At 49.0% G+C, this 26,521-nt stretch overlaps 1 protein-coding gene across 23 annotated transcripts in view; it reads right to left on the reverse strand.

Annotated features, from left to right (window-relative positions):
* Window positions 1-26,521, reverse strand: part of MCF2L (MCF.2 cell line derived transforming sequence like) — a 169,536-nt gene that overhangs the window by 25,884 nt on the left and 117,131 nt on the right. For 21 of the 23 annotated variants that reach the window (XM_074329533.2, XM_074329534.2, XM_074329537.2 and 18 more), the window contains 6 exons: window positions 14,621-14,711; window positions 6,032-6,151; window positions 3,942-4,058; window positions 3,267-3,416; window positions 2,133-2,257; window positions 1,099-1,213 (listed from right to left, as the gene is read on the reverse strand). In XM_074329533.2, coding sequence (XP_074185634.2) covers window positions 1,099-1,213; window positions 2,133-2,257; window positions 3,267-3,416; window positions 3,942-4,058; window positions 6,032-6,151; window positions 14,621-14,711 — 718 coding nt within the window. Of the gene's footprint in view, window positions 1-1,098; window positions 1,214-2,132; window positions 2,258-3,266; window positions 3,417-3,941; window positions 4,059-6,031; window positions 6,152-14,620; window positions 14,712-15,116; window positions 15,341-26,521 lie in introns of those variants that run through there. The other 2 variants (XM_074329546.2, XM_074329547.2) reach the window with 2 other exon arrangements.

A 26,521-nucleotide genomic window follows, 5' to 3' on the forward strand; every position in this document is an offset into this window, starting at 1 on the left:
ATGCTGTGCTTTAGTTTGGGGAGACTTCACCACTGGGGGAAACTGGGGGAAGAGTACGTAGGATCTCTCTGAATTATTTCTTACAACTGCACTTGAATCTACAATTTTCCCCAAATAAAACATTTGATTGTCTGAAGAACCTTCCTCAGTCCCCAAAGTAAGGAAAGACCATCCTCTCCAGATGCTCCCAGGGTGTGTTGGTCACACTGGCCAGCTGGTGCTACTTCTCTGGTCTGAGTCAGGGAGGCTGCTTCACCTTGTCTCCTGAGCTGGAGCCCGTGCCCCTCTGTAACAGTGCTCAGTGAAGGCTGCTGAACTAGAGCCCACCTTTTCCAAAAGGTGATACTCATGACTCTTTGAGGAGGCCTGGAACTGGAGGCTGGCCCCCACAGGACTGTTCACTGGTCTTCCTCACCTGGCACGTAGATGCTGCCTCGCGACAGCTTTACCACTGAACTCAGTGCGGTCACTTATTTCCGTGTATTTATGATTCCTCCTTCTTGACCAGAGAGAAGTGTTCTAAGGACAGGAAAAGTGTTGTCATGACGTCTACGTTGCCCAGCACCAGGGCTAGACCACAGGGAAGTCTCAGCGTATGTATTCCACATAAATAAATGATTAACAGTCTTCTGGTCAGTCGGCCATCTCTAAGGCTCTAACACAATGATGGCACATGCCTTTGATATAGCCCTGTTGTACTGAATCCAAGGACGGACTGTATCTTTTATTTTTGTATACCCAGGGCCCATGCCAGCACATAGTAGGCACATGTTGGAGGAAAGAACATACAAATGACCATAAAGGGAGAACAAAGGCTCCTTGGCTAATTGACGAATAATGCAGAAGGAAGTACCTGCCAAGGAACAGATTGTACATAACCTTTTGTATGTAATGATTTACTCATCAATCACATATTTCAAGGTTTAGTTCAGCTTGATCTTGCAGCTCCATATGGCTTATCAAGACTATTCTGCATTGAGCCATAGTCCCCTGGGTAACTTGGTTTTCAGCACTGGGTGATCCGGCCACATAGTGGCTTCCTGCACCCAGAAAACCAGGTGCCCACCTACAGGTCTCTGCATGCTCTGGGCTACTCACCTCTCGGAAATCCTGCTCGAAATGCCGCAGCTGCAGACACTGTTCCAGTTTTTGCTGATGTTTTGCCCAAAACTCATCAAAGGCAGCCTCGGTTTCATTTAGCTGGGCCAGGAGCCTAGGAAGGAAGAGCGGAACCTGTGCTGTGAGTGGGAGTAGCATGTGGCGGTGTGTGAAGAATCACCCCTGCAACATGAAGTGGGGTGGGGCTCTGTCTTCACGCAGCCTTCCCAAGACCCTCACTTCCTCTTATCACAGGCACTGCAGCACAGGATTTGCAGGTGGGGTTTCTTTAGGTCCCGTTAACAATGAGAGGGAGAGGCATGTCAGAGGCATAACTGTAGTCTGTTTCCCTGCCTCACCAGGCCTCATCACGCTGGGACGTACTGACACAGCCTCTTGGGGAGGGCAGCTGGATGAGCTGCTTATTCATTTTTAAAAGGTCAAGATGGTAAAGGTTGGGGCTTATTGTTTATAACTTTGAGTCAGAGGTAAAGGAAGCAGCAAGTTACCACAATGCACATGCAGGTGAAGAGCTGCAGGCCCCCATTCACTGTCACCATGTCCAAACCTGAGAAGCTGTATGTACCAGACACCGTGCTGGACAAGTGTGAACTGATTTGATCCCACACCCATCCTGTAAGACGTGCTCAGGTTAGCCCCATTGTGTGGAATGGGACAGGAAAGTGAGCGAGTTCAGAAGCTCTACAAGCTTGAACAAGTCACCACTGTTCTCCTTTAAATGTCTCCTCCATGCTTGTGAAAAAAGAGCGATTGCTCTAAGAAACCTTCCTGCCCAGAAAAGCCGCTTTATTTGGCATTTGGAAGAAAAACATTTCAGTGGTAAGGACCCTGAGTTCTGCTTGCTTCTCTTTCGAATGAGGAAACGGAGGCTCAGAGAGGTGACAAGCCAGTTGGGGTGGGACCTCCTGCTCCTGCTTGTCTGTCACTCTGTCCTCAGCCTACGGCCTCTCGTTTCTGCAGAGACCAAGCACCTGAAATGCACCCCCCTACCCCCAGCAGCCCACGGCCCTCACCTCTGCACGGTGGTCTGATTGTCCAGCTGGTCCTGGTTCAGGCTCTGCTCTGGGCTCTTGACTAGAGGTTCTCGGATGCTCTCCAGGATGCTCTGCCCCTTGTCCAGGGCCAACCTCATGTCCTCCTGCGGGAAGATCACAGCACCTCTCACCCCAGGTCCACCCGCACCCCGGGATGCTGTCCAGGTCGGCGAGAGCGGTGGGCTTCATGGGGCATCCCCCCTGCGAGGGGAGTGGGATTGTGACGATGAGAAGGTGGGCACAGCATCAGCCAGAGCGAAATCTTCCTAGGCCCTCTGTGCTGACCTTTTGCATCTGTGTTCCACTTAGGACTGGGGAAGGAAGACAGGTGTTGGGGAGACTCCTTTCCCTGTGACCAGGGCAGAGCTAGGGTTACGGGTCACTCAGGGGCAGCAGGATAAGGTAAGACAGTAACAGGACACCAGACCGCTATATGCCTGCTTCTGCAGCTGTCCTCATTGCCAGCAGCAAAAGGGAGGGAAGGGTTCTCTTCTTGGCGTGGGTGGGGGGCAGTACCTGAGGACCACCAGCGGGTCACAGCCACTGCTTATTCAAAGCCTGCAACATGCAGATTGGGCCGGGGGTGTGACAGACCCTGGGAGCACCGACAGACCCAGGGAGCACCGCTCCCTCAGAACACATTTATCCAGGAAGTGATAGTACCTCCAGGAGTACAGTGACTACTGTATGAATTTCAACCTCTCCGAGTCAGTCCCCCATGTCTCTGCCTGCTGTCTATGGGATCCCAGGGGTCGAAATCCTTTTTTGGTTTACTAATAACAACAGAAACACCTAGATGGAGGGCCTTGCAATCCAGACAGCTCGGGAGCTTGTTCAGCGAGAAGCCGCCTGTGACGCCTTGCTTTAGTCAGCTTCCACAAGTTACTCAAGCCAACCGCGAGGTGTCTGTGTTTATACTGGTAGTATTCCTTACCCTGCTTCCAAAAAAGGAACATGTTTCAGTTCTTAAAACAGAGGTTCCCTGGCTCATTAGCATCAAAAGGCATCTTTGAGGCCTCTTCGATTCTGTCTTACCTAACGCCGCCGACATCGGCTTTCTCCCCCACTGTCTTGCAGGCGGGACGGCAGACACCCCCCAGAAGATGCACGTACCTTCGCTTTGTCCTTCTTCTCCATGTGTGCGCAGAGCACCGAGCTTGTCGATTGGACATCATTGGGCAGTTCCGTTTCGGCCAGCTCGGTCCCAAAGGACTGCAGCATCTGAGCCGTTTGTTTGACCATGAGGGCGAAACTTTCGATCGCCTTGGGAAGAGGGAAAACACCATCACCAAACTGCATGCACCACACCCTCCTGCTGCCTGAAAAGCACCACCAAGGACCAGTCGGGGCATCTTCAGAGGGGACAGGGCCACAGCAAGCCCGATCTACATAAAATAAATACCTTCCCACTGGTTTCTTAGCCTCACGACTTCTTCAGAAACATACCAGACACTCTTTACATACGCTTTCATCACCTAGAGTCATTCTATGCTTGAGGTCTCTCTCCTTGTTAAGAGAGGTGTGAGTGCTGCAAACTACAATATGGGGTTTCTCTTTCTTTCTTTTCTGTCTCTGAGCCTGGAGAAAGCCACTCCCAAATTTATTACTCATGTTATTTCTTTGGATGACTAAGGTCCACTGAGACCATCTTCTCATTCTTGGGGAGAAAACTTGGGTTAACATGAACATGTCTTTGGAAAAGGCAGCATCGAAACGCAAAAACAATCCTGGTAAATTAGGGATTATTAAGAAGCACAACCCCCACCAGAGAGTGCAGGGAAGACTCACCGTGCGGTGACACAACCACCTGGTGTGGCAATAATCCAGGGTCCCACCCAGGTCCTCGGTCAACTGGGATTTGTCGATGTAACCGTGTAATTCTGGTACTGAGCTCAGCATTATGACCTAGAGGAGAAAGAAAAAACGACCCCATAAAAAGAACGCCCAGCAGCTGGAGGGAGGAATTGTTCTCCTGCTGGTTGCTAAGGGTGGCGGTGTGGACAGAATTCACTGGCTTTGGATTGGGTTTAAATCCCAGCTCTACCACGTACTAGCTGGTTGACTTTAGGCAAGTTGCTTATTCTCCCTGTGCCTCAGCTTCCTCGTTTGTGAAATGGGTATGTGATGACTGATCTTGCCAGATGACAGCCACCAAAAATACATAAAACCCTTGACAGAGCTGGGCACGCAATGGACCTCGGGCATCTGATAGGCATTTAGATGTAACTCTGTCCAGGGGAGCTCAGCACAGTTATCAAACAGTGCTCTGACTCGAAAGCAGATCATTCTGTACCTGTTCCTGTTGAAACCACGTGAGGTCATTGCAGGCATAGAATCAGCTCAGCACCCTTAGTTGCACAGCTGCTTTTAGGGGTGAGCATGTGGTTGTGGTGACTGAGCAAGCTCTTCCACACAGGACAAGTCTTTATTTTTTAAATATTTTTCCTGCCCTTTCTGAGGTCATTCTGTCCATGAGTTTTGGATAAAAATATAGCCTTTGCTTTGTAAGCTGTCACACAGATACTACAAAATAGGTCTTCAGAGGTTTAGCCCAAATGTTATTCGAAACCACCTCATGTATTATTAAATACTGTATTAGTTTAAGGCAAGGTTCTCCCCTAGGTGATTCTGCCCCCCCAGGGGACACTTGACAATGTCTGGAGACAGTTTTGTTTGTCATGATGTTAAAGGTGGTGGTGCTGGCATTTGTTGGGTGGAGGGCAGGGGGTGCTGCTAGATCCCACCATGCACAGGACAGCCCCACCACAGAGAATAATCGTGTCCAAATTGTTACCAGTGCCGACATTAAGATCCCCTGATTAAAGCATAATCATTTAAAAAATAGGATAAATGTCAATTTAGAGTAGAAAGGGTTCTCAACAGAGATGACTCTGCCTCCATTCTCTCTTTGCTCTTCTAACAAAACTATTCATGTACTGCCAAACAGCCCTGCTTCATGACCAGCCTGACCAAAGACTGGTTGATTAGGCAATCTAAGGATTTAAGTCACCTTCCTTTATGATTTTTGTATCTCCATTAATGTCTTGTCCATGCTTCATATATATATTTAACCATGACAGAAAAGGTGCAAGGACTCACCGGTTTTCTTAACATTTTCTATCTAGCGCTGAGTTCAACACACAGCACCAAAACATTGAGCAGGAATACATTTTTAACAACAGCATTCAGATTGTGCTTTCTATAATTCTAAAGAATGATCTAAAATGGGTCAGTGAGTTGAAGATGCTGGCAATGATTTTTGTGAAACCGGTTTTTGACAACTCACTAATTTGGCCCAATAGTTATTTTGCTGGGCCGATGCCAGGGAGCTCCCCTTTGCTGAACCTGCCCTGTGTCTGTCTGGCTAAAGTAAGGAGATGAGGTAGGGATCTCCATGCAGAGCCGAGAGCCACCCAACGCTGCCAGCAGCTCGGAGTTCTCTCCACAGGTCTGGGAGATACTTGGACCCACTTCTCTGGCCCCTCTATTGTCCCCAGGGACTGGCAGAGCCCAGCTGTTCCTCATAGGAGGTGGGTGACGGTGCTCAGCAGGTTGGGCTCTCTTGTTTTTCAGCTTGACTTTGCTGTAAGAATGTTCTAGACTTGTGGCTCTGATGAAATGCCTGTACTTTTATGGGGTGATCCATCCAAGGTCATGCTTTGCATAGTCAACTGGAGGTGGAGTGTGGCCTGTGGGAATGAAGGCTCATACGGCTCCTGGTAGCGTAAGAGGGAGTACAATTTCCTACTGAGTTGCTTGGGGCTTTATTTATGCCCACAGCTCTGAGGTTAGCACCTTGACAATTTCGATTATCATAGATGGGCGAAGAATGCAAATAATTCAGTTCTGCCTACAGAGCTAAAGCAGGGTATACTTACCGGTACCTTCATCTTAAAGTCATCTCTATTGAATTTGAAAGCCAGGTCAGAGAGAGTCCTTTGGAAAAATCCTGTTGGGCGCAGAACAAGGACGAGCTGCAGGTTTGCTGGGAAGGATGCCTGTAAGAAAACAGAAGGACAGGAGCACTGACGGTGGACCACTGCAACTGCTGAGCGTGGGGTCCCTGCACACCTGCAGCTGATTGCACAGTCTATGTGGAGAAGACCCAGCTTACTGGTCCAGGCATTTTCAACATGGCAATGTCATACTAAGATAAAAATGGTTACAGAGACTAGACTCTGTGAGAGGCATCACCATTTCTTAAAGGAAAAGGAAAAAAGTCACAGTGCTTGGGACAACTATACTATGCTGCTTATAAACTTAAAAGTCAAAAGCTTATTATACTTGCTATAGACTGAAGTGTGACCCCTAAAGTTCATATATTGAAGTACAAACCCCCAGGGTCTCATATGTGACCTTGTTCAGAGACAGGGTCTTTACAGAGACAATGAAGCTAAAATAAGGTCATTAGTGTGGATGCCTCACCCAATATGACTGCTGCCCTTATAAAAAGGGGAAATTTGGACACAAAAAACGCACAGGGAGCGCACCATGTAAAGATGAAGGGAGAAATGGGTGATGTGTCTACAAGCCAAGGAATGCCAAATATTACCAGCAAATCACCAGAAGCGAGAGCATGGACCAGATTCTCCCTCACAGCTCAAAGGGAACCAGCCCTGCTGATGCCTTCGTCTGGTCTCCAGACTGGGAGGCAATATATTTCTGTTGTTCAAACCATCCAGGCTAGCAACTTTGTTATAACAGCCCCAGGGAACTAAGACGCGTGTCAAATAGAAACAAACTATCTAGACATATATATGTATTACCTAAAAGAAAGATAAAAATAAGCTTATACCCTAGAGCACACGCACACACAAACAGATAAAATTATATAAATATGTTTGGTTACCAGCTCTGCTTATAAGGAATGTGACCTTGGGCAAGTTACTTAACCTCCCTGTGCCTCGGTTTCCCCATCTGTGAAATAGGGAAAACAAAATGTCTTCCTCACTGCATACTCTTGAGGGTTAAATGCCCTGACGCATGTGCAGTGTTTAGTATAGTGCTCGCACAAAGTGCTAAAAAATGTGGTGATGACAGATATATAGTAAGAGGCTATTCTAGATGCCAGATTATTTCCAGATGTTGAAATCCAGGAAGACCCCATTACTAAAACAAGACATTTTGAAGCAAGTGAATTTGATTTCCAGAGAACTAGGCTAACTGCACCTAAAATATAGTATGTAGAAAAGAATGGCACAGCTCTAAGGCCAGAAAGGGATATGCCAGTACAGAATGGAAGACGAAAGCCAACTCACCACAGTATCTTGGCTAGCAGGTTATTCCTGGGTCACACCAGCATGGTCTCAGCAAGATTGGCAGAAGTGGCCCTCAAGAGCATGGAACTGGGGAGCCCCCCCCATCAGGTACCAGTGGGTGGCCCATCTGTACACCAGAACTCACCACATCTGTGGCTGTTCCTGGGCTACGTCATAAGGTTTAAAACTGCCACCCACTTACTGGTGATGCCCACACTGTCTGTGGCCTGGCCGCTCCCTGAGCTTCCATCCGAAGGTCCTGGATGCCTGCCAAGTACCTCCGCCATCCTCTAGGAACATTGAGGGTGGCGCTAAGACTTCAGTGAGTAGGGCACATACCCTTCCAGCCTGCAGCCCCCTAGACATGCCCTCCCTCCATGTTTGTGTCCCCCCAACATGTCTGTATGCCACTGTCACTGCCCGGGAGCACAGGGACCACGTGTCCTTGGTCGCCAGCACCTTAGCAAGTGCTTGCTAAGTGTCTACAGCTGCGTGGACAGGGAGGTAAGCTGAGCGCGATCATGGGGTGCCATCTTCCCAGCCATGATCTCCACATTCACCCACGATCACCTGCTGGCCCGGAGCTGGGCCTGGGTGGGGTTATTCTGAGGCAGACAGGGTGTCACTCGGCCTTGCTCCCTGTGTCCCACCATCACACTCTCTACTTGGACACAAACCTCTCTACATCCTGTGGGGAGCACACAGTGCAGCATGGACATGTGATTGCCCAACACCAGCCCAGGAGGAAACTGAAAAATGTACCCCAGTGAGCAGTGGTCTCTCCATTGGTCCTGCTCCCACTGACTCAGGCCAACACTCATAAAGTTCAACTCCTTTGAGTGGGAAGGAAACAACTCAGAGAACCACACGGAGGGTTGGAAGTCCTAGGGTAGATTCTGGGTCACTTATCAACAAGCAGACTATGCAAACCTGTCACCACCATTTGTGAAAGTGGCCACCACTATTTAAGGAAAACCTCTTTACGAAAGTCTCTTTCTGGAGGTGACAGTGAGTCATACTTTTCTAAATTTCAATATTGTTTTTATCGCCCTGATTTACACCTCATGGCGGATGTGCTCTGTAAGGATGACAGTTGGAACTTACGTGACAAACTACGCCCTTGTCCTTCTTCAGCGATTTCACTTAGATTAATTCAACCCAGGTGGCAAGAAAACTCACTGGCAGTGGAATTCACCCACCCCATCCCGACAGGAAAGGCACCAGCCTTGCAAAGCCTGGGGCTGGAGACTGATGCTGGAGGTGACAAACAGTTCATTCTCCTCCTTTTCTTTGCTTTAGTTTCCATTTCTTTAAGTTATTGCATCTTTATATTAAAGAGCGTAATTGTAAGATCCTAGCCAAGTGAGAAGGCCTTAATGATATACACAAACATGTATTTTGAATATAAACAACAGTAAATTAAAATTTCTCTCGGTTGGAGCCAACCATATGTATTAAAAGCTGGAGACAATTCCAAAATAAAAACTTTATTTTAAAAATAGAGGTAATTAGATGGAGGATTTGGGCTGAAGGCTATCAAACAACATCTTTTTGTGACTTACTCATTAATCGAGTAATCATAAAATGATTATAATAGGTTTCTATGTAATATGAAAGCAATATCATTTTCTGGGGCTGACACTGATTGACTTAGGGACCATGTGATAACCACATGAATATAATTTGGAGATAGAAAAAGAGGAGTTAACTGGCTTCTGAATTAATATTTTTGGAGGCTTGTACAATGAAGCAACAACACAACTAAAACCAATAAAATATAACAGAAACTGTGGGGCTGGGGAGCTTTGGGGGATGATGTTTGAAACCCTCCCCAAGTTCAAGTAATTTCCGTAAGTCTGCTCACAACCACATTTATCCAGGCTGACATTATATGCTTAATGTCAAACGCAGCAGCTGAAGCCTTACCAATGACTTCTGTCTCATAGTAGACAGAAAAAAACACACCCCACAAGCTTGTGTAATAAATATAAATCTGAAAGTTTGTGTTTTGGTGTTAAGAGATTAAAAAAAAACAAAAACACAAAACACAAAAAACCTCGGAGTCTGAATCGGAGAAGCTGAGCAGAGGCCTCCCGCTCCCAGGGCTGCTCCTGAGGAGGTTTGGACGAGAGCACTAAGGATGGAGCATCTCAGAAGACCCCGTCGGTGAATAACGGTCAGCTTATCATAACATCATTAAGAAAAAGACATTTTAATGAAAAAGAAGTGGGAAGGACATAATCTTTGGAAGAAGGACAATCACTAAACTGAATACGCTCAACATTACAAAACTCGCACTGCCTGCTCTTCGTTCTAGAATGCTCTGTGTGGACCAGCACTGCCCAACTGGTGTGCCTGGACCCCTGGTATGGGGAAGGAGTTCAGCCTTGGAGACAGACCCCAGCCATCCTACTCCATCAGTAGATGACAATAGCCCTTTGAAGCCCAGTGTCTCTACCTGCTGTGCAGGGACGATAAGCACAGGGAAAGCGGGAGTGAAACTGCACGTGTAAAAGCCTTCTCCAACAGAGCCTAGGATTCAGGAGGAGCTCATTATTACTGGACTCTGTTCCCTTCCACCAAAGTGGGTTCAGGGTGGTGCTATGCATTTCTGCTAAACTATGTAAGTATTTGTTCAAAGCAAACCCGTTCTGAGAAAGCTTAGCTATGCAATAGCTGGAGCTGGGCCTCCCGGCTGTGCACTATCCATTCTGGCTCCCAGGCCCTGCGGTGAGGGCAGTGCCATGACCCCTCCGCTCCGTTGGTAACCTGCGCTCCACCCCCTGACCCCTTGGAAGGATTCACAACCACTGGCCTCCCACCTTCACTGTGTCCCGAGGGGCATGCTGATCGCCCCCTCTGCCAGGACAACTCTTCCTTCCCTTCTGACTTTTGTTGGTGTCACCTCTGCCGAGAAGCCCTCCTGGTGCTCACACTGCCCCTGTCTTCACCTCCATTGGGTGCTGGCCAGCCTGTGCTTAGACCTCTGGTAACTGGCACACAGTAGGAATTCACTGGCATTGTTTAAGACAATATGATTTTGTCATATATAGTATATTTACTGGATGACCTGAAAATCCTGAGTCCTTCAGATACTTCATTTTGTTCCCTTTCTGCACACACAGACAGCTTTGACTCTGGGAAAAACCAGAGTTCTGCTCCATGCAAAACGACTTTAACCTCAATTTTCTTCAGCAGCATGTGCTAGGATATAGATTTAGCTTGAATTAGGCTAGCTCTAAACATGAATATGTACACTCTATTACAAACCCCTCCAGTGCTAACACACACACATACACACATACTCTCACATTCATACTTATACACATACATAGCAGATGTGGATTAAAATTTGAAATGGAATCCTAGAAGAGTACAGTTAAATAGTCACACAAGTTACCTATATCCCAGGAGAGTACAAACTTTGAACTGACTCTTGGACAAAGAGTGAGGTTTGAATTCTCAGCTTTGGGCCTTGTTTCTCCCTGTGTCCACTAGCTGAGAGCATGGTCTGTGACAGGTCAGCACACACATCTCCCAATGCCCTGTCAGAGCTGATGCACACTCTTCTTGACAAAAGCACGTAAGTCTGATTTTAGGGACATTGGACTTTGGCTCCTGCAATGTCCTATTTTTCTATTCCAAGCCAAGCTGAAGGCATCCAAACAAGAAAAAAGAACAGCCCAAATGAAGGGAAGCTCAGCTCATGAGACAGCCCAGACGGTGGCTAAAAACAGCCCCGAGTAACATGGCGTTATGTAAGCGCTGAGCCTCACTGGGGTGTCCAGACACATTGGAGACAAATAGAGCCTCTGCCACGGGCTTGCCTTTGTCACACCTGCAGCAAAGTGGCCTGGGCGCCCCAGGGAGTCACGTACGCAGCACCATCCATGCATGTGCGAGTCCTCCTGAGGGCACTGGCCCGGCTGATGCGAGGTGCTGGTTTTCCCAAAACCCCCCTTGGACGAGAGCACTGGCCAGATGAAGGGGCCTGTCTGGGCACACAGCCCAGGTGATGGCATCAGTGCACCAGCTCTGCCCTCCCCACTCCCCGGCACGGGGACAACTGTGCCTGCACTGTTTCCCGCCTCTTGGCCCCACTGCAGAGCCATGGTGGAGATTGGACCCGATCCCGGGCTGAGATGGACACGTGCACAAGGAGGGCAATAGGGCCTGGCCCACAGCGTCCTGACCACCCCTAGGACCTTGGCACTATCTCAGGCACCTCCTAGATGCTTGTCTGGCATCTCTGCGAATAACTCTTAGCACAATGTTCTGTCAACTGTCTGCACACACTTGGCTGTACACTTCTTGCTGACACCCCATTTATATGCCCAATGCTTTGCACAGTTCCAGCCACAGGCAACGTCTCAAAAAATATGTTGAATACATGAATAGAATTTTTGGCATTAATATGATCAGTAAATTCCTATAACAAAAAGTATTGGAGTTTAAAGAGAATTTTCGACAACTGTGCTAGGAAAATGCTAACTTCTGGGATTTCCAAACCAGTGTTGGATGACAGTGAGACTTACAGGAAAAAGGATCAAAAAACAAAACAAAACAAAACAAAACAAAACAAAACAAAACAGAACAAAACCCTATATTTTTATTATGTAAGACAAAACAAAAATTCATTGACCTAGATAATAGTTTAGGGGTTACCAGAGGGTAAGGGAGAAGGGGGGCTCTAGAAGAGGGTAAACGGGGTCTAATATATGGTGATGGAAAGAGAACTTACTCTGGGTGGTGAACACACAATGTGAGATATAGATAATGTATTACAGAATTGTACACCTGAAATTTATGTAACTTTACTAACAATTGTCACCCCAACAAACCTTAATTAAAAAAAAAGAATCAATGCAAACATAAAAACTCAAACACCAACTTTTCAGTTATGATTTTCGCAAAACAAAGTTTTCAAGGTGAGCCAGATCACTTCAGAAATGCATCTGATCATGAACTTGATGGTGAATAAAACTCTGATTATATTTGGCAACTCGAGAGCTTGACACAGACAGCTAGGACAGGATGGCCCTGGACCACACTGCTGAATTGCAGGGGGATCTGAAGGATTACTTCTGCTTTAAAAAATAATGTGTCTGTTTCTAAAGACGCAATCCTGCATGTGGGGACCCTCTTGTTTCTAACCAGGAGCCACAGATTGACTCGAGAGACATTTATGGCGAACGTGTCTCACACAGGGCCTGGGCTGAGTGCCCGGCCGCACGAAGATGGATGGGGCTTGGCCTTGGCTTTAAGGAACCCATGGTGTGCAAACAAAGAACGACTGTGCACCTCCATGAAGCAGAGGCAAAGCAGGAGACTCTCACGGGAGTGCTGCTCTCCTGGGAGGCTGGGAGAGGGGCTTTAGAAGAATGAAGAGAAGTCACTGGGGTGAGGGCATTCCAGGGAGAGGCATGTGTGCAAAGGCGCCGCCAAGAAGCACTTTCCAGCAAAGATGAGAGGCCTGGCCCCAAGCACGTCCATGACAAAGAGGTCCATGTGGTACCAGTATGTCTCAGCGGTGATTTAAATCAGTGGTAGGTAAATGTGACAGGACTGGATGGATAACTCAGATTTTAAAACATTTTTCTCATAACATTATTACTTTTTAAAACAACCACATACTTAACTAGGAACTTCTTGGTATCCAACCCAGGACATTTGTTGTAAATCCATTGTGCATCTGACTCAAGGTTTCTTACAATTTAATTCTTAATGTAGCCTGCCATGTGACATCATGTGCAAATTTATTTCAAAATTTAAAATATTGAAACTGTTACATCAGCTATGAACTGTTGATGGCATATCAACAGTGCTTTGCAAGTTTCTGGGGAGTTTAAAATAAAGGAAAGCTGATTAGAAAACAGATGTATTTCTTTTGAAACACTCTGAAGTGCTTTGATTTGTGTCACATAAATGATGTCATGAGAAGTGTGTGCCAGGTGGGAACAGGGAATAGGAGACATACTGGGGCAGTGCAGGCACAAGCTTTATAGAAAGACAAACATGGGACCCAGCAGCCCAGGAATAGGTTTGCACCCAAAATGATCTAAGTTGTAAGAGCCAGAGCAGATACTGAGCCTTTAATTATTGTTAAGATGCATGAATGAGGCAGCCCACAGGGAAGGAATCAATTCTTCCACTCCACCTAGAACCACAGCACGGCAGCCTCTCAGAGGCCAGGAACCAAAGATGGTTGAACGCAATACCCAGAACAAGAGGCTAGGAGAATTTCCCTGTCAGCGGTTAGGTTTTAAAGAAATGCTTGGGAACAGCAGAGCCACCACAGCCGAGGACCCCGGTCACAGTCACTCTGGGTAACTAATTCTGCTTGCCAACAATCACATTTTTCATGCCTTTGGCTCCCGGATGCGAGCGTGGGTGAAACTCAGCATGGTGAGAAGTGCTCCTCGGTGGAGCTCGTGAGTGGGGGTGGAAAACAAGATTCAAGGGCTTTCTGCTTACTTAACTCTTCCCCTTACATTATTACTGCAGGCTAAAACCAGCCATAGCGACAACCACAGACCAGCTGCTCTTCTGCCCTGGAGGGCAACACTCAGTCTGCAAACCAACCCTACAAATGTAAAGATAAATTCCTTGGCAGTGGGGATTAGTAAATGCCGGAATGGGTGACCAAGGAAGGGCAAGGCATCTGATTTAGTCATAAAACTAAAGAATAAATAGCCCATTTAGAAAGGAGAAGATCACTTAGAAAAAGCTATTCAATATAATTTCAAACTTCTAGCCTGAAGATTCTCTATAACATACTCTGCTGGTTCGGGACCTTGTGCTGCATTTGAGAACAAACACAGTGAAATCCTGAGCATCTCACACACTTGAGATGGTCAGAAATAAACCAGCTGCTGGAATTGTTTTCAAATTATAACAGGCCCCCTAAGAGTTAACTCATTTGAGCACACACACACACATGCACGCACGTGAGCACACACATGCCCTACCTCCTGGAGGAATCCAAAAAGGTGGGGCTCCCAACACCCCTTGGCCCAGCCTCAGGCCACCCCGGGCTGGTGCCCTGAGCTGGCTGCACACCACGGCTCTTTGCTGCCCAGGGCTACACGGGCCAGCCAGAGCCCAAATTGCCACCCAGGCAGACAGGTCACGAGAAGAGAAACGCTGCTGTCACCCAGCCCAAGAGAAGAGTAGGTGGGAGCACCACAGAGCCCAGGCACCGACACTTACTGCTATTCGCAGGACCGATGCCTTCACTGAGGTCCATTTGTCCTGCCTTCGGTCTATGACCAGTATGAATCCGATGCCAGCATCTTGTAAGCTGAAACGAGGAGGAGAGACATCTGCATTTAGTGTGTGCAGCAGGAAGACAGGCTTTCATGTAATCTCTAAGAAAACCTTATAATAAAACGATTCCTCCTATAATCCTTATTCCACTTCTGCACTGCAAGGTAAAACGCTTGCCAAGTAGGCGTCTGAGCAGACTGCAGCATTTCCATAAGCCTCATCCGGGCAATTTCCAGAACTTGCTCTTATCTAAAGATGGACAGATATTTTCTGTGTGTTGCTTATTTCCTTCCCAGCCTAACACCAACCATCTCACAAGGAAAAGATCAAGCAGAACCCTTCTTTCCTGGAGCTCAATTCTCGTTCTATATCAAGAGCCGAGTCATTTTCCTTTCTGGGTTGACCAGCTGGCTGAATCCTCCAAAAGAAGTTTTATGACCCACATATCACGTTACTCCTAGCATCTGAGGTCCTCGTGTTTGTCCACGTTAGAAAATCACTCTTGATGGCATCGCTACAACTTTGGGAGAAAATCCCCAAGACGTCTGAAGGCTCAAAAACATCTGTTGGAAATGGGAGGGGAGATATGGCTTCTTGCAACAGCAACATCTATGATAAAGATAACACTGAGTCGCTGTGTAATGATAACCTCCGTCCCGACTTAGCCTAATGCAGGAGCCTGAGTCGCAGTGCAGAAGCAAGGAGGTCCGCTTCCGTTGGCTAATCTCACATCCAAGCCAATTATGTAATGCCAGCAGCTGCCACTGCCAGCCAATCCATGCAGAAGCGAGAGAGGGGCAGCCTGAGGCACTGACTGGCATCGCTAATTTCCAAGTCTCTGAACCTATCTAAAGGAGCCACTCCTGGGTTTAAAGGAAAACCAAAATTATGTGGAACAAATATAAATTATGCACTCTGTGAAAGTGCAATGCCTGCTATAAACGTTATGTAATAAAGCCAGAGCTGTCATAGCTAACATCTTTTCCTGACTCTCAGATTTAATGATGGTGATGGCGACATACAAAATGCACACCTGTGTGGGTGTCTGCACACACCTGTGAGAGTATGTGCTGTTGATTCTCTGTTCTTGTCCACACTTGATGATGAAGAACCCTACCAGTTTATAGTAATCTGGTACAACGACAGCAAAGGACTTAGAGTAAATACACAAATCAACTTCAGCTTTCATTGAAAATAGCCGTTCTGCTGTTGATACTAGAGCCCACGGGTGCACGCACAGCGAGAAGTTAATGATTCTGTTTCATAGCTCTACGTGGTGCCTCAGACAGAACTGTCTTCTGAGCTGGCTTAGTTCTTATGGAGGTAAGGATTTTTTTGTACATCATTTGAGTTTCAGTGCCAGGAACCTAGAGTCACAGCTGTCTTGCTCCCCACTACACCCCAGCAGCAAGTGCTCAACACAGAGGGCCAGCCAACTTGCCTGATTCCGGCTGGGCAGGTCAGATAGGAAGGTGAGATGGAACAGAAACCCTAGTCCCTGGGCCCAGACTCTTCTTCTGGGAGGAGGGGTTTCTTTGTTCTTCAGTATTGCTACTGGCCATCCAACACACTAAAAGCTTGACAGCTATTCTTCCTTTTACCTCATCACAACCATATGAGGTAGCTGAGAGATGAGGCACAGAGGGGTTAAGTCTTTTGCCCAAAAATCACACAGCTGGTGAGCGCAGATCGGGTGAACCCTATGGTCTGGCTCTGAGTTAGGACTCTCAGCTGTCTGCACGCTGCCTCCCAGGGCAAGTCTACTCTGCAGAACAAAGTAGCTTCCTCCTGCCCCTCCCATCTATGGACTGCATTCTAACGCTGGGCCAGGCAGGGGCTTCCTCAGGAGACCCTGCACCACTTCTGGGTATCGGGGGACATGCTGAGGGAACCTGGCCCGAGAAGCAGACAGCAAAGATGCCCACACACCAGAACCCAGGAGAACTCTCCTCTGTGCCCCCCTCCTCTTGTCTCCTACAGCATTTTGGGAATGCTGACTCAGAAGCACATAGACTTAACAAACAGAAGGCATCTTATGTCAGGATGTAGAGACCCTTCAAGCTTCCCATGTGCTCTCACTGCAGCCTCAGAACAAGGCCGTGTGATTTGCCCCATTTCCCAGCAGCCCATAGGGTCCCATCGCTCCATCAGCCATCACACTAAGGGGGTTCTGGATCTGCCCACATGAGTGAAGGACCCAGAGCTCAAGAAGCCCTGCTTCTGCTACACCCCCTCCCCACTCCCACATCTGTGACCTCATATGCCCAGGGGACAGGGCGGCTCATGCTTGGATCTCAGCAGAAGCTGCCCACCCTAAGGTTCCTTGTGTGCCAGGCCTTGGGCGGATTGTGCTGAAGGTGGTGGCAGTAGAGTAAACAGGGAACAAACAGGGAGTTCAGAAGCTGGCAGCCACATCAAGCGTCCTAGTACCCTGGGCACACATGGCCTGCAAAACACAGATGTTGGCCTCTAATCTCGAAACACTTGGATTGGAGTGCTGCCCTGGCCAGCTGCCCAGCAGCTGAGTGAGGCCGATGAGCTCACTTTTGGCGTAAATCATCAAGAGGCACAGAACTTGAATAAAGTCTCTTTCTGGGATTCACCCTTTCACTGGAACCCTCTCTATCACCTCAGGGCTTGCTGGCCGTGGGCACCCATGGGCCTGCTAACTCCACCTGGGGGGCCCTCAGAGTCTGGTCCGCTGTGGGTCCAATCTCCCCATCACTAGGTGGGAGAAGTGAGCAGCATGAGAACAGTCCAGAAACAAGGGCTGGGCGTCCCTGCCAGTGAGTGAGGTCTTTTGTCACCCGGCATCACATTTGTCTAGCTCTAGGCTGAGCTGCATCTTGTTCCCTGGAACTGGTAGGAGAGTGTGGGACTCAGTCCCTCCTCCCCCACTCCGGTTTAGACCCAATTTATCTCAGAGCAGGGACAGGCGGAGACACAAAGAGAAACCAGGATGACAGAGGAGGAAAGGCATTCACGGAGAGAATAGCCCTAGCGGGGAGAGACGAGGGACGGAGGGGGTGTGAGGAAATGGGCCCACAACGTGCCTGCTTCTCCAACTGCAATGTGCATCCAAGACTCATGAAGGATTTGTGAAAACGCTGATTCAGGCTTGGGAGGCCAAGGTGGGGCCCACCTTATTGCACTTCTAACAAACTCCCAATGCTGCTGAGGCTGCTGGTCCAAGGATCCCACACCCTGAGTGGCTAGTCCCACAGACAAGCCCTGAGGACTTCCTGTGCTGGGGAGACATGCTATGTTTGAGTGCTCCGAGCTTCTGCCCAGAAGAAGAGCCGGGAAGGAGGCTGGGGCACCTGCGGTGGCTGCGAGACACCTGGCACCGTCAGCAAGCGAGGATGGGAAGGAGGGGGGTGGTGGGCAGCAACAAGCCCACTCAGGGTCAAGGCTGGGGAGACATTCAGGTGGAGTGGAGCAGGGCCCCAAGGATGCAGCAAAGAGGGCAATGTGGGGCTTTGGAGGTGGGGCATCAGTGTCATGCCGGAGAGCGGACAGAAGTGCTGACATTAGTGATGGGCCAGGGCTGTTTTTGGAGGAGAGGCCCATGGGAAGAAGTCTTGAGGGACTGGAAGGTCACTCCCTCTCCAGGCTGAGATAACTGGGGAGTGGGAGGTCATACCTTGCCCACACAGCCAGGAGGCGCCAGTTCAGGACTGGGCTTCACAAACCCTCTTGCTGGGCCTAGCCTCAGCCCCCACGCCTGTTCTCTTCCCCTTCTCAAGGAAGCAGGGCTTTCAGGAGACAAAGAAAGGAATCCTAGTTATAGGAATAAACAAAAGCACCAGTGAAGTACAGAAACAGGTGAACGCGTGAGGAGGAACTCGTGGAGCAGAATTTAAAAATGTGTTCTGACCAATGGCGCCCTCTTGTGGTTGGAAGTGAGTCCCACATGTGACGCAGGCAGGCACTGGGAGCCTTATGTGGGAATATGGAGGGTAGGCCAACTTTCACCAGCTGCAATGTGGTTACAGTGACTTCCGGGGAGGCTGCCACCCTCTCTGAGACTGGACATGGCTATATGTCCCAGTCATCTGTTGGGATGTATGTGTGGGAGTCGCGCCTGGCCCAGGGTATCCCGAATAGTCTGAAGGGTTGGGAGCCCGAGGATCTAACTCTCAATACACTAATCTAGTGCTCAAGTGTGCCTTTCTGGTTTCCTAAAAACCAGGATGACAAGACAGTCTTAAGACAGCCCTGCCCTGGGGCAAATCCTTTAATGCTGGGGTGTTTATCTTCTCATGAGCATGTGGCTAATTCCTGCTCAACCTGCACTTTTAAGCCTGGGAGGGACCGTCACACAAGAGGGCCTGACAGGCCGAAGGTATCGCAAGGGATTCACTGGTATCTGTGGCCACACTCTGCATGCTTCTGAGTCTTGGGCCCTCTGTGAGAGCCCCCACCCCAGGTTCCCCTGCCACCCCACTGCTGCCCCAGGCTGGAGGGTTGGGTGGCAAGCGGCTGACCCAGGTGTCTGAGGTTAGCTGATGCTGAGGCTCAGCGGGCTTTGAAGTTACTGCACTCCTCCTGAGCGGACAAGAAGAGGCTGCTCCGGAAAAGCGGCCATATTTAACCCCAAGTTACAGAGAAACCATGGGCTCAACTCTGCCTTTCTTTTAGAATTAGGAATTAGTGGTCTCACTGCTTGAAAGATCTTAGCTATGATTACCCAAACCTCACCGGAGAGACCCGGAATGGGCCTTGCCCTGGGTTCTGTAGCTGGTTTGGAGTATACCGGGAAGGAACCCTGTAACGCCAAACCACGTCTGTCCTTCCTGTGTGGCAGGGAGAGCTTTTGGTTCCCTCAGATCTCTGGTAGCCAAGAGATCTGATGTGTTGCTGCAGAAACTCTGATCTTTCCAGGAGTCAGCATCGCTCCAGCGGTCTGCCCTGAGAGCCGAGTCCGCTGACCCTGACCACACACCCCACGAGGGCTGCATCCTGTCTGCCTCCGGCCACGCCTAGCCCAGACCTACACACAGCATGCCCAAATGAATGAATGAACATGGGACTGACCAAAGCTTCAGCCCTCCTCTTCAGCGTGTCCACACCTACAAGGCCTCTGGTTTTGTCTCTGCCCGACCCTGAAAGGGAGCGTGCCACCACGGTACTGCTCTGCTTCCCAGATTTCTCCAGCCCCTTGAGGGTGGTGTCCCTTTGTTCCCGTGCTGAGAACCCCAGAGTCTGTGTCTCCCTGCTGATGTCAGCCAGTCCCTTGCCTGGGTTTATTCCCTTGATTCCCCATCTTCAAGGAGCATCCAAAGCCCTCCTTCCAGCCCCACTGGCTTTCCAATCTTCCTTCCATGAGCAGTGAAATGACCTCCTTCGTTGGAGTTACAACTATCCTTTAAAGAAGTTCAACTTGTTACTATTGCCACTGAGAGTTTGAACCAGTCTATAAAAATGAACTCAATCGCACAACTTGCAGCCACGGACTCAGAAAACCAGCCCAGGCAGCCAGCTTGCCATCTAGAAGTCACACTTATGGGAAGTTGACCACTATCTGCCACAACAATCCAGAAACAAAACAACTACCCCGTAGCAACTGGCCCCTGAGAATCCGGACGTTTCAATAACTGCAGCTTCGCCAACCTTTGTCCCTGTCTGCAACTCAAGGCCAATCAGAGAAAGCCAAAAATGCTCCCTAACCATGCTGTACCCATATGTCTTTTGCGGGTGCGGTAGCTGCTCACTAGGGCGGGACCGGCCGTCGGGGGGTGGACATGGACCTGAGGGTCCAACATAGCTAAGCCAGGTCCGTTGTCCTGGAATGATATTTTCTGGAATGTAAACATCAACAGGTAATAGCAAGCTAGGCAGGTGTGAACCCATGGCTCCAGGTGGGTCTCACTCCACTCTATGCCCAGAGCTCATGGCTCGAAGCTGGAGGACAATGAGGAAGCCTCTTCCCAGTGTGAAAGGACCATGGTGATACTGGGTGCCCTGGTGAGTGTTCTTGGAGCCACCTCTAACAAGACCTCTCAACCTGGTGCCGGGACCAGGACCGGAGGAAACAAGGCCAGTGATGGGGGCGAGCATCAGGCCAGGGTGTGCTCTTGCAGGAGGCAGTCACAAGCTGGCATCCATCCCAGACTATCCCTGGCAGGTGGTGGGACCGGCATCAGGTGGAGCTTGTCCATCCATGACAAGGTCCCAGGGTCCCATGGGAGGGAAGGTCCAGCTTCCCTTAAGGGCTGGGTAGGATGTCAGGGCCCTGGCCAAGCAGGTGGGTCCTGAGAGCTGGGCCAGCTCAGAAGGGCCAGGAGATGGACAGGGCCAGGCAGGCAGGTGGCTGGGTGGGGGTGGAGGCAGGAGGGGCAGCATGCAGGGGATGCTGCAGCTGGAGAGTGCGGTACACATAGACGAACTTGCAGAACACACGGGTTTTGGCTTTAGGCTGGGCCCACTCTCCCCTTCCCGGGCCTCCACCTGACTGTATTTCCTTGCTTTTCTCTCTCTTTTTCATCCCATATTTTGACACTGGTCTATAAAAGTTAGCAAATGTTAAAAAGACTTTCTTTTATTTCTTTGTTTTCCTTTTGTTAGGAAAATGCTGTGGCCACGTTTCTCTCTGCCCCTGTGATTTATCTGCCTGGGTTTAAATCCTGTGACCCTGAATATGTTTCCTGAGCATCTGATTCTGAACATTTCTTTACTGGCTCTTTCTTCTCTCTTCTTACGATTCAAACACTTAACCTATTATAATATCATTTGTGCAATATGTTTATCTTAACACTGATCAGCTTTCCATCCCAGAAAGCAAAGAGCAAGAGAAACATCAAATGCTTAGGGAAAAAAAAAGAACTCTCCCACACACGGTCATGTATAATATCTGTTCTCAAAGTTACTTGCAATCCCCGATGGGGCTGGCAAGTCAGATGCGTACAAGATGAGCTGCAGATGAGAGGGTACCAGCCAAGGAGCCCTTTGTCACAAAACAGTAGCATTACCTCTCTTCTTCACAACCCAAACAGAACAGTCCACTTTTTAAAAAACAAAACAAATACAAAGTGACTTCTCTAAAGAGCCTGAAAACATGCATTTTTATGTTCTTTATATTCGAGTTGTTTTTTTCCGTACCAATAAATATAAATTTGGGGGACAAAAACGAACGAAGAAAACCAAAACTATGATATCCAGGGGAATCATTATGAACGTACTTGGAATTTGTTTGAACCCATGAATGCAGAGTAGGAGTGATAATATTCGTAGCCAATGAAGAGGTCAACACACATACCTGGCCCTGGGCTACTCAAGCCTACACAGGGCAGGAGGAAAACGGAGTATTTTACCTATTTTTCAAAGACTTTTCTAATCGAGCTAAAAAACATAGCTTCCTCCACCAACAGATGAATGGATAAACAAAATGTGGCGCGTCCACACAATGGAATACTATTTGACTTACCAAGGAAGGACATTCTGACACATGCTACAGCATGGATGGACCTTGAGGACATTATGCTCGGTGAAACAAGCCAGTCACAAAAAGACACACACGGTATGAATCCATTTCTGTGAGGTCCCTAGAATTATCAAATTCGTAGAGACAGAAAGTAGGATGGCAGGTGCCAGGGGCTGGGGGAGAATAGGGGGGTGAGTGTTTAATAGGGACAGAGGCTCGGTTTGGGAAGATGAGAAGGTTCTGGGGATCTGTGCACAACAATGTAATATACTTAACACCACTGAACCACATACACCTAGAAATGGTTAAGATGGTAAGTTGTATATTATCAATATCGTACCACAGCTTAAAAAAATGCTATAAAAAACAAAACGAACCACCACATACATTCTTTAAATACGTTAAAAGAAATGAAAAGGTGCACACCACTGGCCAGTTCTTTGTAATCATGGAGTGGACTGCCCCCCGGGGGCATAAAGGCACCACCTTGGGAAGTCAGATCTAGGCTGAGGACCTTCTGGAATCTGCTCATTACCTGCTTTGGGTCCGTGCTCAGCCCCAGCTGTCCACCTTTAGGGCTCCTGCTCCGAGCACAGGTCCTGGACGTGGCAGCCCTTCCTCCTCCGTCCTGACTCTCCGCTGCTCACCTGCAGCCCGGGGCTTATCTGGCTCCTTCCTCCACCAGGACCCGCCTCAGGTGTCTCCTCTCCAGCTGGAGCTGAAACTCTAGCTGCACAGGCTTCCAGGCGAGCTGTGTTTCCCTCTCTGCGTCATCCCAGCCCCCGTGGCGTAGATGAGCTAGCAGGGGCACCCGGGGTGGCAAGGCAAGGGCTTCCCAAACCCCAAGCAAACACTTCCACAAGTTTCCCTCACTACATACTTAGAAATGGTTAAGATGGTAAGTTGTATGTTATGAATATTTTTCCCTCACAGCAAAATGTCATTGTTTCCAAGTAAGACAAGGGCCGTGGTTTCTCCTCCTGGGCAGGGGATCAGGTTAATAATCTCTTGGCCTTCCCTCCATAAATAAAGGGCATGGCTGCTGTCAATGGAATACCATCCTATCACAGCCCACGTGCTCCAACAGATGGAAACGTTCTACATCTGAGCTGCCCAATACGGCAGCCACTGGCCACATGTGAATTGAAATATGGCTGGCCCGACCCAGGGAACGAACTTTTATATTTATTTGGTTTTACTTGTTAAGTTTAAATAGCTATGTGTGGCCGGTGGCTCTCGTACTAGACTGCAGTGAGAGAGAAAGACCATTACACCAAAGGAAGAAGACTCGAGGAGATGGGCAGCTGCTGGCTCCCCCAGGAGAACATGAGCTGTAGAGACAGGACGTGTGTGCAGGAGGTCACCGCAGTGAGCAGGGTCACTGAGCTCCCAGAGGTTCAGACTACGTGGGGCCATGGGCTGAGCAAAGCCACTGGACAGCAAATGGCAAGACTGGCCCTTTACTTTCTAATTATATGGGCGGGAGGGGGAAGGATCACCCAGCCAGAGTGTCTGAGGACTATTACAAATGGGATCACTTTCAAGCCATCTGATCTCATAAACAGAATGCAAAACCCAGCTAGGCTGGGAACATGGCTGTTCATCACAGCAGGACCCTGAAGGGAGCCGGTGAGGGAAGGACCAACAGGCTCAGACTCGGTGTGGTAGGTCCATCTACACCAGAGGGTGTGATGCAGCCACTGAAAGAATGAGGCAAAAGGTGCTGCCTTGAGCGATGTCCATGAGATCCTGTGAGCTAAGAAGAGGAGGGTTGTCATGTGACGTGTGTGCTGCCCCGTTTTGGAGGAAGCATGTGAACAGGATAGAACAAAGTCATGATTTTTCCCAAACTGACAGAGTTAAGAGTTAATGCTCTGAGGGAAGGAGGCAGGAGGTAAGGTGGAAGCTCTTTTCCGTGTGTATATTATGAAATGTGTGCATTCACTCACACATTTTTCAATCTTTATATTGACAATTCAATTGGAGATCATACTGGCAGTGAAAAGTAAGGTGCTTCCAAGGGCTGAGGCCTGGCTGGCCTGAAGCTTACATAGCTTGACGGGCAAGCACCTCTTGGAATAAGCAGCTCAGGCAGCTGGCAATGGGAGAGTGAGTCAGCTTGGTTCTATGGTTAGTCTTAGAATTAATACATTAGAAGTGCTCAGAACTCTTGACTGGGAGTCAGACTACATTACATTCCTGTACCATTCCATGTGCATCTGCCTTTCTCTTTCACATGGGCCGTGCAACCTGGGTACGTGTGTGTGCCTGCATGTGTGTGTGTGTTTATGCACGTGTGCCAGTGCGTGTGAGTGTACGTGTGGCCTGTGTGCATGCATGTTTATGTATGTGTGTTGTATACGCACACCTGTGTGCGGAGGTACCCATGTGTGCATGCCTCTTATCAGGGTAAATGTGGCCTATCATTGAAAACCAACTGGGAGATGAGATACTGTCTCCCAAGCAGCTGGGTGATTTGAACCCTGTCCATGGAAAGTCAACGTCATTGTCAGCTTCAATTAACACAAGGAGCTGCTGAATTGTATTTTAATTGGGTTGAGGCGAGACTGCAGCAGTAGAGGAAGGTGATCCTCTTGATATTATCTCCCAAACCTTGGGTAGAGTAGGTGGGTGAAGCCCCCAGAACCTACCACAGGGGAAGGTTCCTGCAGGATTGCCGAGTGGAAATGCAAGGCCAGCGCTGCTATCGCTGTTTTGCAAAGAAAAGCCAGAAATCTACTATCTCAGTGTTGGCAGCCCTCTGCATGTGTGAGCGCACATGTGCGTGTGTCTGTGCGTGTCTGTGTGCACCATGTGTGCATGTGGGTGTGTGTATACAGGGAGGACTCCATTCACAGGGAGGGACAGGATCAGACTGAGTTTGAAACGTTCCTTTTGCCACCGTGTAGGGTAAGAGGAGATAGGGAGGTGGGGGGGGCGGTTGGAGGTTGGAGGTGGAGGAGAGATCCAGGTTCCCGGAGTGGAGGGACGGAGAGGTCCTGCAGCCTCAGCATTCCTGCCCACTGCACGGGCTCCGTCATCCCCACCGCCATTCACTGAGTACTGGACTCACACGAGGTGCACAAAGAAATCAAATGGTTTGTGTAAATCAAATGGCTAAGTGCAAAAGAAATCACATAGTTATTGCTCTTGCTTTTTTGTTGTTGGATAATGTCCATCAGCATCAACATGCTGTTATTTCTCTCACCTTAAAAGAAAATTGTGTCTGCCTCCCTCTCACCAGCTAACTGACCTATTTCTCTGCTCCTCTTGGAAGCAAAATCCTGGAAGGAGGTGTCTCATCTACTGTCTCAGATCGCTCTCCTCCCATTTTTATGGAATTTACTCCAATAAGCATTTTACTCCCCACCCTTCACTGTTAGCGTTCCCAAAGGCCTGTATGTCGTGAGAATCCCACTGAATTCCTCATTCTCATCTTATTTCACCCATCAGTAGCGCGACCATATAATGTACTAGGACACTTAAGAGGGAAGGGGGCCACAAGTAGTTGTAGGCATAGCATGGCCAGTGACCTCTCGACCTTTTGACCTATGGCATGCCCCCACAGAGCCCTACAGGATCTGGGTGGTACCCTCCTGGGACCCCAGTTGGGGCCAATTCCCCCTCCTCACCCTGTTGCATTTCCTCTTCCCACTGACTTCCTCCAGCTAGAATACCTGGGCCTCCCACTGCCCACCTCTAGGTCCTCACCCCCCAAATGCCCACAGTTCCCAAATCCATACAGTGGCTGGGGGCTCACCCCAGAGTTCCAGACCCCCCTCACATTACCCAGAAATACCAGCCCTCAACCCAAGACGTCTCCCTGGACATGCAAGTGACATCCCAAACCTAATATGACCCTCCTACCTGCACCTTCCTTTCTTGGGTGACCGTCCTCAGAAAACCATCAGTCAGGCCATCTCTAATTCCTCCCTCCCCTCCTCTTCCCTCCTCGGGGCGTTTGTGAGGACTTGTCCGTGAGGAGGCCCCCTCGACTCCTGTAAGTCAGCTTCTCATGGGGGCGTCCCTCTTACTGCCCCTCCTGGCATCCCTCCTTTCTCTCTCATGCCCCCTTTTTCACAGTCCAACCCCTGTGTACCTCTTATTTAATTTACTGAGAATGCAAGCAGCAGGGTTTTATGTATTTTGTTCACTGTTGGGTTTATATTGCCCAGCACACAATAGACAGAGACGGGAAGAACTGGCCAGAGCACCTTCCCCTGCCTTTCTCTCCGTTGTGTAACTGTCCGTAGGGAGGTCACAGGGCCGCTGTCCGGGGCCAGGCATGTGCTTCACTGTCACTTGTTCTCTCAAGTCCGTGGGGTTGCCCCCACCCAGGCCTGGCAGATGATGGCAAACAAGCCCCATTAGGAATTGCAAGGGTGTAGGCGTCTGAGCTGTAAAACCCAGCCCTCTAACCA

The sequence above is a fragment of the Rhinolophus sinicus genome, chromosome 16 (assembly GCF_057876585.1).
Source record: "Rhinolophus sinicus isolate RSI-liver-muscle chromosome 16, RSI-T2T, whole genome shotgun sequence".
In the NCBI taxonomy this organism is placed as follows: domain Eukaryota; kingdom Metazoa; phylum Chordata; class Mammalia; order Chiroptera; family Rhinolophidae; genus Rhinolophus; species Rhinolophus sinicus.